The following is a 12976-nucleotide window of genomic DNA, read 5'->3' as shown; positions in this document are numbered from 1 at the left end:
TTTTTTTTTTTTTTGAGACAGGTTCTCACTCTATCACCCAAGCTAGAGTGCAGTGGCACAATCATGGCTCACTGCTACCTCCACCTCCCAGGCCCAAGCGATCCTCCCATCTCAACCTCTTGAGTAGCTGGGACTACAGGCACACATCACCACACATGACTAATTATTTTATTTTATTTTTCATAGAGACAAGGTTTCATTATGTTGTGCAGGCTAGACTCAAACTCCTGAATTCAAGCAATCCACCTGCCTTGGCCTCCCAAAGTGCTGGGATTACAGGTGTGAGCCACTGCGGCAGCCTGAGTTTCTATTCTATAAAATAAGGGAGTTGAACAGGTGATGGGAGAGATCTTCAGGCACTGGGATGGTGCCCCAAAGACAAAGAGTCAGAGGCAAACCACAGAGGCTCAAAACCTGATCCATCCCTGTAACATTTTTAGGCAGCCAGGCCTCTGAGTCACCTCCATGTGGAGAGGATACTGCTTCCTGGGGGCTTAGCCCACAACTGGTATGCGGAAGTACCGTTAGAGAGGAGGACCTGGAATTCACTGAATTATCGATCAGGCTGGGATTACAGGTGCGCGCCACCACGCCCAGCTAATTTTTGTAGTTTTAGTAGAGACAGGGTTTCACCATGTTGGTCAGGCTGGTCTCGAACTCCTGACCTCGTGATCCACCCACCGGGGCCTCCCAAAGTGCTGGGATTACAGGCGTGAGTCACTGCTCCCGGCCTGAGAATTTTTTCAAATGTGTGTCCACTACTGACCAGAGGTGCTCCTTAAACTCTAGCTCTGCCAGCCATTCCCTCCTTAAGGTTCTTTCCCTGTCCCTGCAGCTGTGGGACAGTAGGACCAAATGGGGTTCCCCAGCCTTGTGTGATCCTGTGTCTCTACTAGCTCTCAGAGCCTCACGTTCCTTACCTGTCCTGGGAGGAGGCTAGCTTCACCTCCTCCATCTCTCTCTTTCTCTCTCTCCCCACCTCTACCCTGTGGCTGGAGATGCCATATGTAAAGACAGGTGTTCCTGACAGGTTTGTGTCGGACACGCAACTGAAGTACAGGCTGAGGAAAGAGCAAGAACCATGGAACCAGGCAATCCCCAGGGGCCCTTCCTGGCTCCACCTTCCGTGCTTCAGTGACCAGGTGGCTCTGAGTCCTCAGGAGAGGACCTTTCCCTCTCTGTAAACCGGAGGGATTGTGCTTGGAGACATCCATAGGCCCAGTGAGCCCTGAAAATTTGAACTGGTTTATTTACACACCCCGTCTTCTATTAGGAGCACTTTCTGACGACAGGGTGAAATTGTCCCATCCCGTTCCCCGGGGCTTAACCTTTCCTTTTAGAATTCTCCCTATTCTACATGCTTTTCTTCAAGTTTAAAAAAAAACAAAAAAAACCTGAAATGTCCCAGGCATGATGAGACACTGGGTGGGGGAGGGGAGGATGGTGCCCAGAGATGAGTAATCGCCCTAAAGGAGTTGACGGTGTGGCAAGGAGGGCATTCCCAGGAAGGGCTGTCACGGATGCAGAAAGGGTGAGAGATTAATTGGGCCTGAGAAGGACTCTGGTATGCTTCTTGGAGGAAGTGATGTCTGAGTGAAAGATAGGAACTGACAGGTGGGAGATGGGGTAGGAAAGGGCCACCCAGGCCAGGAACAGCAGAAGCACAGGCACCTTTGGGAGCCAGCCCTCCCAGAGCTCCCTCCTGTTTCCACACATGCTCCTGGCTGTTAAGGGAGGGTGTGTCTGAGGAAGATTGGGGCTGGAAAAAAGGTTGGATGCCAGGACGGAAGCCTGGAATACCTTGAATACCATACTGGGAAGCTGGGCCTTTATTTTGTAGGCAAGGAAGGAGGCTGGAGAGGGAAGGATGCAATCAGAAGGTGTAGAGCAATGGAGTCACAGGAGCAGATGTGTTTTAATCAATTCATCCAATAAATATTTTAGGGACTCCAGACACTGTGCATCTAAAAATGCTAAAAAAAACAAAAAACAAAAAACAAAAAAAACACCAAGCACTTTGGTGGCCATAATGGGGAGAATGAACTGGGGGCTGGGGGTGGGGTACATGCCTGGAGCAGGGAGGGAGTTGGGCCAGAAACCCAGGTGGCTGGGCTAGAACTAAAGCCTCTGAAGTCTCAAATTTGTCAAGACCCATTCCCTACCTCCAGGAATCTCCTGCTGCCTGCCCTGCTCACAGTGGTTTTAGAGGGTGGTCCCTGATCCTTCTCGTCGGAGTGTCCCAGGCCCTGCTCTACAGAGTGATGCTCATGTGGAGGATTTTTTTTTAATTTTTATTTTTTTTGAGACGGAGTCTTGCTTTGTTGCCCAGACTGGAGTACAGTGGTGTGATCGTGGTTCACTGCAACCTCTGACTCCCAGGTTCAAGCAATTCTCCTGCCTCAGCCTCCCACGTAGCTGGGATTACAGGCACACACCACCACACCTGGCTAACTTTTGTGTCTTTAGTAGAGACGGGGTTTGACCATGTTGGCCAGGCTGGTCTCGAACTCCTGGCTTCAAGTGATCTGCCCGCCTCGGCCTCCAAAAGTGCTGGAATTACAGGCGTCAGCCACTGTGCCCAGCCCATGTGGAGGTTTTTTGTTTGTTTTCTTTTGAGATGGAGTTTTTGCTCTTGTCATCCAGGCTGGAGTGCAGTGGTGCGATCTTGGCTCACTGCAACCTCCGCCTCCCGGGCTCAAGCAGTTCTCCTGCCTCAGCCTCCCGAGTAGCTGGCACTACAGGCATCTGCCACCATGCCCGGCTAATTTTCGTATTTTTAGTAGAGACGGGGTTTCACCACGTTGGCCAGGCTGGTCTCGAACTCTCCACCTCAGGTGATCCTCCCGCCTTGGCTTCCCAAAGTGCTGGGATTACAGGTGTGAGCCACTGTGCCCGGCAAGGAGGTTTTAAACAAACACCTGTAAAAGGCTGCAAGCCCTGTGGGGGCAGGGCACTGCCTGTCTTGCTCAGTGATACCCTAAGAACTGGATACAATGCCTGGCCCCAAGCAGGTCACTAGCTCATGTGTGTGAACACAGAATTCATCTACTTCCCCCAGCCTTTCAGCACAAACGCAGTGCACTATGGCAGCAAAGGTTATGCTGACAAAGATGGCACAACTGCCAGGGGAAAAATCATGACATATTACAGTCACGAGAAAGTATTTTTCATATTTGCAGTGGGGGAGAGGATTGGTGTGCATAACTGTGATGACAGGGTTTCTAGCTGAGCCAGGTCATTTTGTCCTCGGGTTCCCCAGGGAGGACTCGGCCCAATTGCTAAAGCAAAGAACTAGGTGCTATCACAAAGCCTCCCCCACGGCCCCAGATCCACACTAGGATACAAGCTCCTTCCTAGGAGGGGCACAGGCGAGGGAGGGCCGGCTCTGTGGTCCTGCGCGAAGGTACAAGAGGCGAGGGTTGGAGGTGTGTGACTCACACAGGCTGGTCAGAGGCCTCAGAGTTCAGCCTCTGCGGGGTATTTCCCTCCCCATCACCAGCCACTGACTACGTGCTCATTGTGTACCAGGGACCTGGCCAAGGGTTTCACGCGTAATCTCGTTTAATTCTCACAAGAGACGCAGAGAGGTGACGTGACTCATCAGGTGACATGACTCACCAGGTCACCTGGCTGGTGAGGGATGGAACTGGGTTGTGCATAGAGGCCTATCTGTGTCCACAGGCAGGCTCCCAGCCACCACCCTCCGGTTCCGTGGCCCTGCTCTGGGACGTGGGAAGATAAGAAAGAGGGAGGGTGAGTCGGTATGGTTGTGGAGAGATTACATTTTCAGGAAATGAGGGCTCAGAACAAGGCCTGGCCTAAACATGGCTGCAGGAGTGGCAAGAGATAGGATCAGAGGGAGGATGGCCTCAGAGAGTGTGGGGAAGAACTTGTGCCCAGAAGAGCCAGGGCAGGACTGGCTGGGCCCTGACGTAAGGCCTCTTGCTCAGAGTCACAGGCAAGATCAAGCGACCTCTCGAGGTTTCAAGACGCGAAGAGACAAAGGCCAGAGCAGCTGGGGCCCGGCCCAGGCCCGGGCATGCCGACCCCGGCTGGATGGCGGCCTTGGAAACTGCTTCCTGCTCCGGTCAGGCCCCAGCCGGAGTAACCTTGGAGGACCTGTGACATTGCTCTTGGCCTCAGGTCAGGCCTGAGAGGGAGTAGGGAGGGGAGAGGGACTCCAGATTCCTGAACACCTTGGAGGGCCCTTCGTACCCTCCCACCCCTGTCCCCAGTGTCTGACAGGGTCGATCTTTAGCCCACAGGGCCCAACGTGGAGCCAGTCTGTCTGGCTCTACTTTCCATCCAGAGGCCTGGAGAAGATGTCTGCACAGGCCCAAGGCCCCCTCCTTGCTTGACCCGTTCTGTTCCCTGTCCCATCAGCCACAGCTCTCAGATCAGTCGGGCCCCACATTCCCCATTCTGTCTCCTCGGAGCTTTTATCTTCTAATTCACATTGGGATGTGACCTGCCTTTGCCCACAGCTCCCTCTGCCCAGAATGCCCTTCTCACGGTCTCCATGTGTCCAAACCCTGCCTATTCTTCAAGGTGGAGCTCAAGTGCAGCTTCTTCCACAGAACCTCAAAATCCATTTAATTTAATATGTCAGACCCAGCAAGAGCTGTGGGGATTGGGCCGGGCGCAGTGGCTCACACCTATAATCCCAGCACTTTGGGAGGCTGAGGCAGGTGGATCACGAGGTCAGGAGTTCGAGACCAGCCTGACCAACATGGTGAAACGCCGTCTCTACTAAAAATACAAACAAATTAGCTGGGCGCGGGGCGCACCCCCATAATCCCAGCTACAGGAGGCTGAGGCAGGAGGATCGCTTGAACCCAGGAGGCAGAGGTTGCAGTGAGCTGAGATCGTGCCACTGCATTCCAGCCTGAGTGACACAGCGAGACTCCATCTCAAAAAAACAAATAAATAAATAAAAAAGTTGTAGGGATTGTTCAATCCAATCTGTCCTTTTGCAGATGGGGAATCAGGCATGGGGAGATGAGAGGCAGCCATATGGCAGAGTACCCAGGCTCAGGAGGGACAGTACTGGGTTCTAATCTTGGCTCCACTATTTGCTAATGGATCCCCTGGGCAAGGTTCAGAGCTGCACCCATTTCCTCAACTCTCTCTAATGTGGGATAGGGCGGGAGGCAGAGGGTTGTGGTGGGGTGACACATCCCACCTCATAGTCTGCTGTGAAGGGTCAGTGAGGCAGCGTTACATAAACAGCCCAGCACAAATGTCCCTTCTCTCATCAAGGGAGCAGAGGGCTGACTTCTGACTACAACACCCAGCTGCCCAGTGCAAATCTTTGTTTCTCACTGCCTCTGGGCACCTGCCACTCTCTACCAGGTGTTTTCAGGTTCTTTGCGTACTTGTTTTAGTTTCCTGGGGTGGAGGCTGAACTGGAGGACAGGAGCCATGTCTGCTTTGTCTCCCCAGTACCCGGCACTGGATGGACACATAGGGGCTCAAGCTGGGAAACTAAGCTCAAGTACTGCTTCTCCAGCGCCTGGCGTCAAAACCGCTCACTGCTATTGGTGAATGAGTGTGTCCTTGTCCTCTCTGCTTAAGCCCTCTGTTGAGAGTGGCAACTCCCTGTATGAACTCTTTTTCCTTACCACTCTCTGTATCTCCAACTCTTTCTCATTCCCATGATTTTGGTCATCCCCTGGCACTGGGGGGTTGCCCTAGAGCCTGTGTGCCATCTTAGAGAAAGGGGGCAGCCCTCCCACCACCTTGGTCTGGGCCACCATCACTGCGTGTGTGGACTTCTGCAGTTGGTCTCCCTGCTTCAACACTAGCCCTGCTCCGTGGTGGCCTGGGGAATTCCGGCAGGGAACTCTTCAGTGGATCCCAGTGTGTCTGGGAATGAAGTTCAGATGCCTTCCAATGCCCCACGTGATCTGGACTTGCCTGCCTCATCCCCTCACTTAGCTTTACTGCCTTCTCATAGGCAGTTTCTCAAAGCTGAGCCCCTTCCTGCCTCCAGGCTTTCCACACTGCTGTTCCCTCTGCCCAGAATGTTCTTCCCATTCCCCGCTAGTTGTCCAGCCCCATCATTCCTCAGGCCTCAGCTTCAAGGTCTGGTCAGCATGCTGTGTGCGCTCACAAGCTTCTAGCTTTTTTCTCTCACACAGTGCTTCCCATAGCTGGAATCATCCACGCTTAATGCCACTGTTTGCTGTCTTTCCCTCTAAATGGGAAGCCCCCTGAGGACCAGTACCTCATTTGTGGTGTTCACTGGGGTGCCCCCAATGCCTGGTTTCTAGTGGGTGCTGGACAGATGTCTCTAGAACAATGGAATGCATTGGTTTGAGGACAGCGCAGTTAACTCCCAGCCCTGAGTGGGGAGCAGGGCCAGAATGTGGGGCTGGATGGCATCCCAGTTCCTCCTGCGTTCAGGCCTCACTGGGTGGTTCCATTATGTATTTCACTGAGCTGTGACCTGCCCAAACACCCAGCCCCCACACCCGTCCATTTTCCCACCCAGAGCCTGGGAGAAATGGTTTTTGGATTATTTCACACTTCTGGATTATCCATGAGACATCTCCCCTCCAGTGAGAAGGATCAACAGTTTGACATTTTAAACCCTAAGCAGCTTCTCCCTGGCCTGCTTCAGATCTGAGGTTCTGCTGCTTGCAATGAGATGCATGGGGAATGGAAGGCCGTTTTAATCTTGGCCTGGCTTCATTAGGAAGGAAAAGATACTGCCAAAAAAAAAAAAAAAAAGTTTGCTTCATTGTCTCTGCCATACAGAGCTGTGAGAGCCTAAGGGATTATCAAAGTAAATTTCCTTGAAAAGATAGGGAAACTGAGGCACAGAGAGGGACAAAAGCTTGGTCAAGGGCATGTGGCAAGTTGGTGGCCAATCTGGGAATGATCCTCCCCGAGGCCTCCTGACTCCCGCATGCTGCCCTTTGTTACCTTCAGGCACCAGGGGAGCTAGGGTCTGGCAGAGAGCGGGCAACAAGTTTCCACTGACATGACTTCAGGACCCTGAGTCACCCCGGCCTTGAATGGCCTCCCAGAGCACGGATGGGACTTTCCAGGAGCCCAGCTACTCCTCCACGAAGAGAAACTCCTAGGAAGCTTCAGTGGCAGCAGAGGTGAAGGGTGAGGGGCACAGGTATGCCCCCAGCCTGCCCTGCCACCAACCACCACATCTGGGACAATTCTGTGACAGATCTGTTGCCCAAAAGCGGGGCCAGTGGCGGCTGTATTTCTGGAGCAGGCTGTTCTTCAAGAAGATGGCTCCTTCAACCTTGTTCTCTTTGATCATTTTGGGGGCATTTTCTGCCTTTTATTTTCCTTTTTTAAAACACCAAATCTTGAGAACACTAAAACTGACTCCAACTAATGAGGTCACAGTACCTGATAAAAACAGTATCGAAACATTTAACACTCTTTTACTGAACTCTCAGAAGAGTCTTTGGTTTCAGGAAAGGGACTGGCTTTTCTAGGGTCAAAATACCTTGCCTGAAGATAGTCTCACTGGTTGCAGGTTTGCAGGGACAGTGGGATCCCAGCACCCCTTCTCCACTTCTGGGTCCCTACCCCACATGCTCCCGGCCACACCTAGCCTATCTCAGGCCAAAGATGTTGGATAATAGCCTTTGGGGGTACCTTGAGAGGCCAAGAGAAGACACTTTGGGCCATCCTGTGAAGCCCTTGCAGAGTGTGTGACCATGCCATACTGGCCACTCTTGGCCTGGCCCTCACCAGGCTGCCTCTCAGAATCGATGAAGCTCCCAGGGGAATGGGGGTGCCAGCAGGGCTGATGCTCTGGATAGGCCCTGGGCAGACGACCATCCAACCTGCTCCTCCCTTCACCTGTTTCACACAGGGCAATGCAAATGCCCGCCCTCATCAGCGTATTTCCTGGGAAATACTCACTTCCTACCCAAGACATAGCATGAACAAAGAATTGAAAGCTTGATGAACCAAACTACGGGGGCCCGTTCAGTGTATAGTCCTCCGGCCATTTCAATTAACAAGACCCCCTGAACATCCAAGCCCCCTGCTGAGTTCCCAGCCCAAGTACCCCATCTCCTTCTGAGGCTGTCCGCGACAGCGAATCCTCAATCCCTACGCCCTGCTGTCAGTCCCCAGCCTCGCCCTTAAATCCTGCATCTGCTTCCTGCACTCCATACTTTTGTCCTTGCCTAAGCTCTGACGTCCTCTCCCCACCCCTAGGCCTCTGCCCACTGCGCCCGCATCCCCAGACTCACCCAGGAACAAAACCTCGCGGTCCAGTCGGCACTTCAGTTGGCACTACAGGGACGTGACGGTGAACGTGTCCTCGGGGTGAGGTTCCGCCATGGGCCCCAGGAAGCCGCTCTTGGGGCCCCCACCCAGGCCAGGATGCGCCTGGGGCATAAAGCCTGGGTACCTGTAGGCGGTGTCCTGCAGGGGCAGCAGCGAGTCCCTCGGCACGGGGGACAGGGTCAAGTCACTAAGGAGTGGGCAGCCATAGCCAGCAGCAGCTGCAGCAGGGCCACGGGGTGGGCCAGGGGGCCGGGCCATTTCCAGTGGCTCCTTGTCGGCCTTGGGCGTGGCTGGTGGGCTAGCCAGGTGAGGGGCACTGAGGCACGCGGCCTCCGTCCTGCCCAGGAAGTCAGCCAGCAGCCCTGTACCCACCTTGCCTTCATAGGGCGGGCTGCGGGCAGCCGAGCCTGGAGGGTACCAATATGCTGTGCCCTTGCAGCTGGGGGAATCGTAGTGGGCCTGGCCCAGCGGCAGGTCCCGGCAGCTCAGGTGGGCCTGGGCTGCAGCTGCGTGGCCCAGGCTGGCCCCCTGGAGCCCATGCTTGAGGGGCTCGCAGGCAGCCAGCTTAGTGGGCGGTGGTCGCAGCTCTTCCTTGAAGCCCAGTGTAGGCGAGCAGGTGGGCGAGTACGCCTTCTGCAGGCCGGCGTCGAACACCGTGGGCGGGTGGGCCAGCGGTGGGAAATGCTTGCCATCAAGCTCGGGAGCACCCAGGCTGGGCGAGTCGCAGTGGAAGCCTTGGCCGAAGGTGCCATCAGAAGGCGTGGACGGGTTCATGGAGTAGGGTCCTATGAAGTCACAGGGGTCTCGCTCTCCCACGCCGAAGGCCCTCGACTGTGAGGGCAGTGGTGACATGCTGCTGTCCCCGCTATAGTAGTCCAGGCCTAGGTCAGGACTGTCCTGGAACAGTGGGTTGACCGGCTGTGGCTTGGGGATGAACTTGGCTTTGGCCGCTGCGCCACCCCGCTCCTTCTTGGCTGAGCAGGCCCCACCGCCCCGTCCACCTCGCGGCTGCCGGGGCCCAGTGCTCCGTTTGGATGGGTAGCCTGAGGCAGCAGCAGAGGCAGATGTTGGGAAGCCCAGATGTGAGGCCTCGAATAGGTCCACCTTCTTCCGCCGTCCACGGCCCGGCTTGGAGCTACTCTGAAAGAGGACACTCTGGTTCCAGTTGTAGCCGGGGGCAGATGATGCCTCGTTCCAGTCCATCATCAGTTTCTCCAGGCTGGACAGGCTCGACTGGCCCTCACTACTTGAGGCCTCGCTGTTGGCACGCCGAAACCCGCCGCCACCGACCGGCTGATTGAACTGGGTGCTGTCGGAGGATGACTCGGAGAAGGTCTCTGACACAGCCGTCTGCTGCTTCACCTTCTGTGGTGTGTAGTTGGAGATGTCCAGGATCACGTTGGGCTCGCTGACGTGGCAGTCAAAACTGGGATTGTAGAGCTGACTAAAGGCCTCTGAGGCCCAGTCCAGGCCTCCATAGCCCTGCCGGAAAGGCCACTGAGAAGCCCCCGCAAACTGCCGACAGTTCTCGGGCGAGGGCTGGAAGGAGGAAGAGGAGGAGGAGGCGGCAGAGGCTGCAGAGGTGGCAGAGGCTGTGGTGCCCTTGGGCACCATGTAGCCGCCGGGCGAGACTGTGCTGGCCCGGCTGTCACAGCGCAGGGGCGTGGGGGCTGAACCAGAGAAGGGGGCCCCCTCAGAGCTGTTGAAGAAGGAGGCCTTGCTTGGTGGCAGGCAGGGGCCCCCGGTAGGCGGTGGGGCATAGCCGGCGCTGTGGGCGCTGCTGGGTGAGGCAGGGAGGCTGTTGCCGCTGCCATAGGCAAAGCTGCAGTCCTTGCTGTTAGCGCAGTCCTGGCCTGTAAAGGGCTTAGCCGGGGCAAATACGCTTTGTCCAGCCCCGTAGCCGCCATACTGGGGCAGGTAGGTGTTGGCAGGCGGGTGGGTGGTAGGTGAACGGGCCACGGCTGAGGGCGGGGGAGCCAGCTTGGGGAAGGTCTCGACTGCCCGGCAGTCTGAAGTGGCCGGAGTTAGCCCATAGCTCGCTGCCCGTCCTGGTGGGAAGGTCTGGCGCGTAGGCAGGACAGGCTGGAAGGAGGGGTCCGCCCCCGCCCCACCACTACCCACTGCCACTGGGCTGGCCTTGGCTCCCCGGCTAGGGAAGGTGGCAAGGCCCCGCTGGGCAGGTAGGGCGCTGGTGGGTGGCCCTGTATAGGTGCCTGACGCCTTCCGGGACTCTGGGCGAGAGGCTGAGAGGGCAAAGTCCAAGAGATCGGAGGAGTCATCGGAATCGAGCAGCGAGCGAAAGTAGCCGGTGAAGAGGTTTTGGCGCTCCTGGCTGAGCTCGGTCTGGCCTGAGGGCGCGCCCGTGCTGTAGTAGCTGCCACGGCCTGAGGCTCCGCTCTCCAGCCCAGTGGAGGCAAAGGCCCGGGCCTCGGTCCCCTGAAACCCACAGTTTCGGCCAGCTTGCCCACCTGGGTGCCCATGGTGAGGGGCCCAGCCACCACCCTTATCTCCGGCCCACTCAGCACCCGCCTCCCCAAAGCCTGGGCCACTGGGCACCTGCTCTGGGAACAGAGTCCCATTCTTCCGGGACCGTCTCTTGCGCTTTGGCTTCCCAGTCACAGCGTCTACCTCCCCTCGGCCCCGTTTGCGTGGGTGCCCCAACTCGGTAAGGCCAGGGCCCCCCACCCCAGGGGCTGCCACGGCCACCACCTTCTTTTTCTTGCCAATGCCCTCAAAGAAGTCACTGAAGGAGCATCGGGCTGACTTGGCCGCATGGCCCCCACCCCGGCCACCAAAACCACCTGCTTTGCCCCCACGCCGCCGGAAGCCCTGCACACGATGCAGGAAGTGGGAGATGCTCTGGGTGTCAGGGGCCTGGTGCACTGACTCCGGCTCACTGGGTGTCCAGCAGCGGGGTGGCGAGCACCGTCCAGCGCACTGGCTCTGGCGGTTCAGGAAGGCCAGCTTGGCCAGGACGTCTGAGTACTCGGCCTTGCTGTCGTTGGCGTCTGCCGCATAGGATGGCTGGGGAGACGCCAGCTTCTGCTTCCGCCGCCGTCGTTTCTTCACCTCTGGCATGGCCATGGTGGCTGCTGCCACAGTGGCTGCCTCGGCCGCCACCACAGCTGGCTCCTTGGGCTTGCCAGGACCCAGCAGCAGGTTCTTAGGAGGGCGGCCACGCTTACGCTTAAGAATAATGGGCATCTCACCAGGTGGGAACACCACTACCACGTTCCGCCCGTTGTTCTTCATCTTCAGCAGTGGGGTGGGCTCAGCTGACACACGCAGGCCTAGCTCCTTGCCCTCCACACTCAGGCTGCTGCTCAAGGAAGACACTTTATATGTGGTCTTGTTCCGTCGACCGAGTGATACGGGGATCTTGGCCATCTTCACCACCATGCGCCGCACGCCTCGGCACTTGCCTTTGCGGGTAGAGACCACTGGGGTCTGGGAAGATTCTGGCTTCAACTCTGGGGCTGAGACCAGGCCTGGGCCTGGCAGGGCAGGGGGTGGAGGAGGCGGTGGCGGTGGGGGTTCGGCCAGGGCGGCTGCCAGCCCCGTGGGCATAGGCAGGGGCAGTAGGCGGCCCTCCGGTCCGGCGTCCGCCTTGCGCCCCCGTCCGGCTTTCCGCCGGCGACACAGGATCTTTGGCCTATCAGTACGCCGCAAGGCGTACTTGGGGTGACCCTCAGGCCCGGGGGGGCCGTGCGGTGAGCACAAGTCCAGGCGCAAGGGCTCGGCCAGTGGGCAGTGCCCCAGGGGCTGCTGGGGCTCCAGACGGCGACCTGGGACGTCAAGCAGCTTGGGCAGGGGGTCGAGTGCCTGGGGGTCAAGCAGCTGCGACTCCAAGGAGTCAGGCAGGGTGTCCAGGGCCTGGAGAGCCAGGCCCGGCAGCCCCAGAGGATCAGCAAGAGGTTGCAGGGGTGGCAGCTCCAGAGCTTCCCCGAGCGGCTCTAGTGCCTGTGGGTCCAGGAAGCGGGGCTGGGGGTCCAGGAGCTGAGGCTCTGGCTCAGGAGATGGTGGCTCGAGGGCCTGGGCCTCTAGCAGCTGGGCCTCTGGGCAAGTGAGGGAGGCCAGCTCACTAAGGATGTCAGCGTCAGCAAGTTCTGAGTAATCAGTGCTGTCTGGCTCAGGCTCTGGGGGCAGACCCGTGGCCACAGCCGTGGCTCCGGGACTGTGGCCTTGGCCAGGCTGGGGACTATCCCTAGGCTCAGGCTCAGGCTCGTAGAGAGGGTGGCTGGGCCGCTCTGACTTGGTGTGTGGGGTGGCCCGCTCCTCAGGGCTACGGATGCTGTTGGCCAAACTGGGTGAGGAGAAGAAGCTGTACTGTAGGTCACCGGGTGGCGGTGCAGGCGGGCGGCTCAGTCGGAGCCCACCACAGTCCAGGTGTACACCACTGTGCTGCAGGTCCTGGGAGAGGCGTGTCAGGTCCTTCATGATGTCAATCAGCTGCACCACTGGTCGCAGGTTCACCCGCCCGTTGTCCCAGCAGCGTCGGGAGCTGCTGCCGTCTCCGGCCGGTGTGGGGCAGCGGGCCTGTGAGACAGGACGGGCTGCCCGTGGGGGCAGCGGGTCGTCCCCCTTGGCAAGGACTGGTGGGCGCCGGGTGCTGGGGTCCCGGCGTGGGGGTGGGCGTGGGTTCTCGGAGAAGGCGTGGGTGGAGAAGGCCTTGTCGGGTGGGCTGGCAGGGGGCCGGGTGGGAAGCAGG

The 12976-nt window shown here is 57.7% G+C and overlaps 1 protein-coding gene across 1 annotated transcript in view; it reads right to left on the bottom strand.

Moving 5' to 3' along the window:
- Window positions 1-12976, bottom strand: part of AHDC1 (AT hook, DNA binding motif, containing 1) — a 17162-nt gene that overhangs the window by 4039 nt on the left and 147 nt on the right. Inside the window, exons 2-3 of the mRNA XM_011955558.1 lie at window positions 8232-12976; window positions 7897-7899 (exon numbers count right to left, since the gene is read on the bottom strand). The exon at window positions 8232-12976 is cut by the window's right edge and continues 15 nt beyond it. Coding sequence (XP_011810948.1) covers window positions 8275-12976 — 4702 coding nt within the window. The 3' untranslated portion in view covers window positions 7897-7899; window positions 8232-8274. The remainder of the gene's footprint in view (window positions 1-7896; window positions 7900-8231) is intronic.

The sequence above is a fragment of the Colobus angolensis genome, unplaced genomic scaffold (genome assembly GCF_000951035.1).
Source record: "Colobus angolensis palliatus isolate OR3802 unplaced genomic scaffold, Cang.pa_1.0 Scaffold4, whole genome shotgun sequence".
In the NCBI taxonomy this organism is placed as follows: domain Eukaryota; kingdom Metazoa; phylum Chordata; class Mammalia; order Primates; family Cercopithecidae; genus Colobus; species Colobus angolensis.
This window is presented reverse-complemented; position numbering and strand designations above follow the sequence as displayed.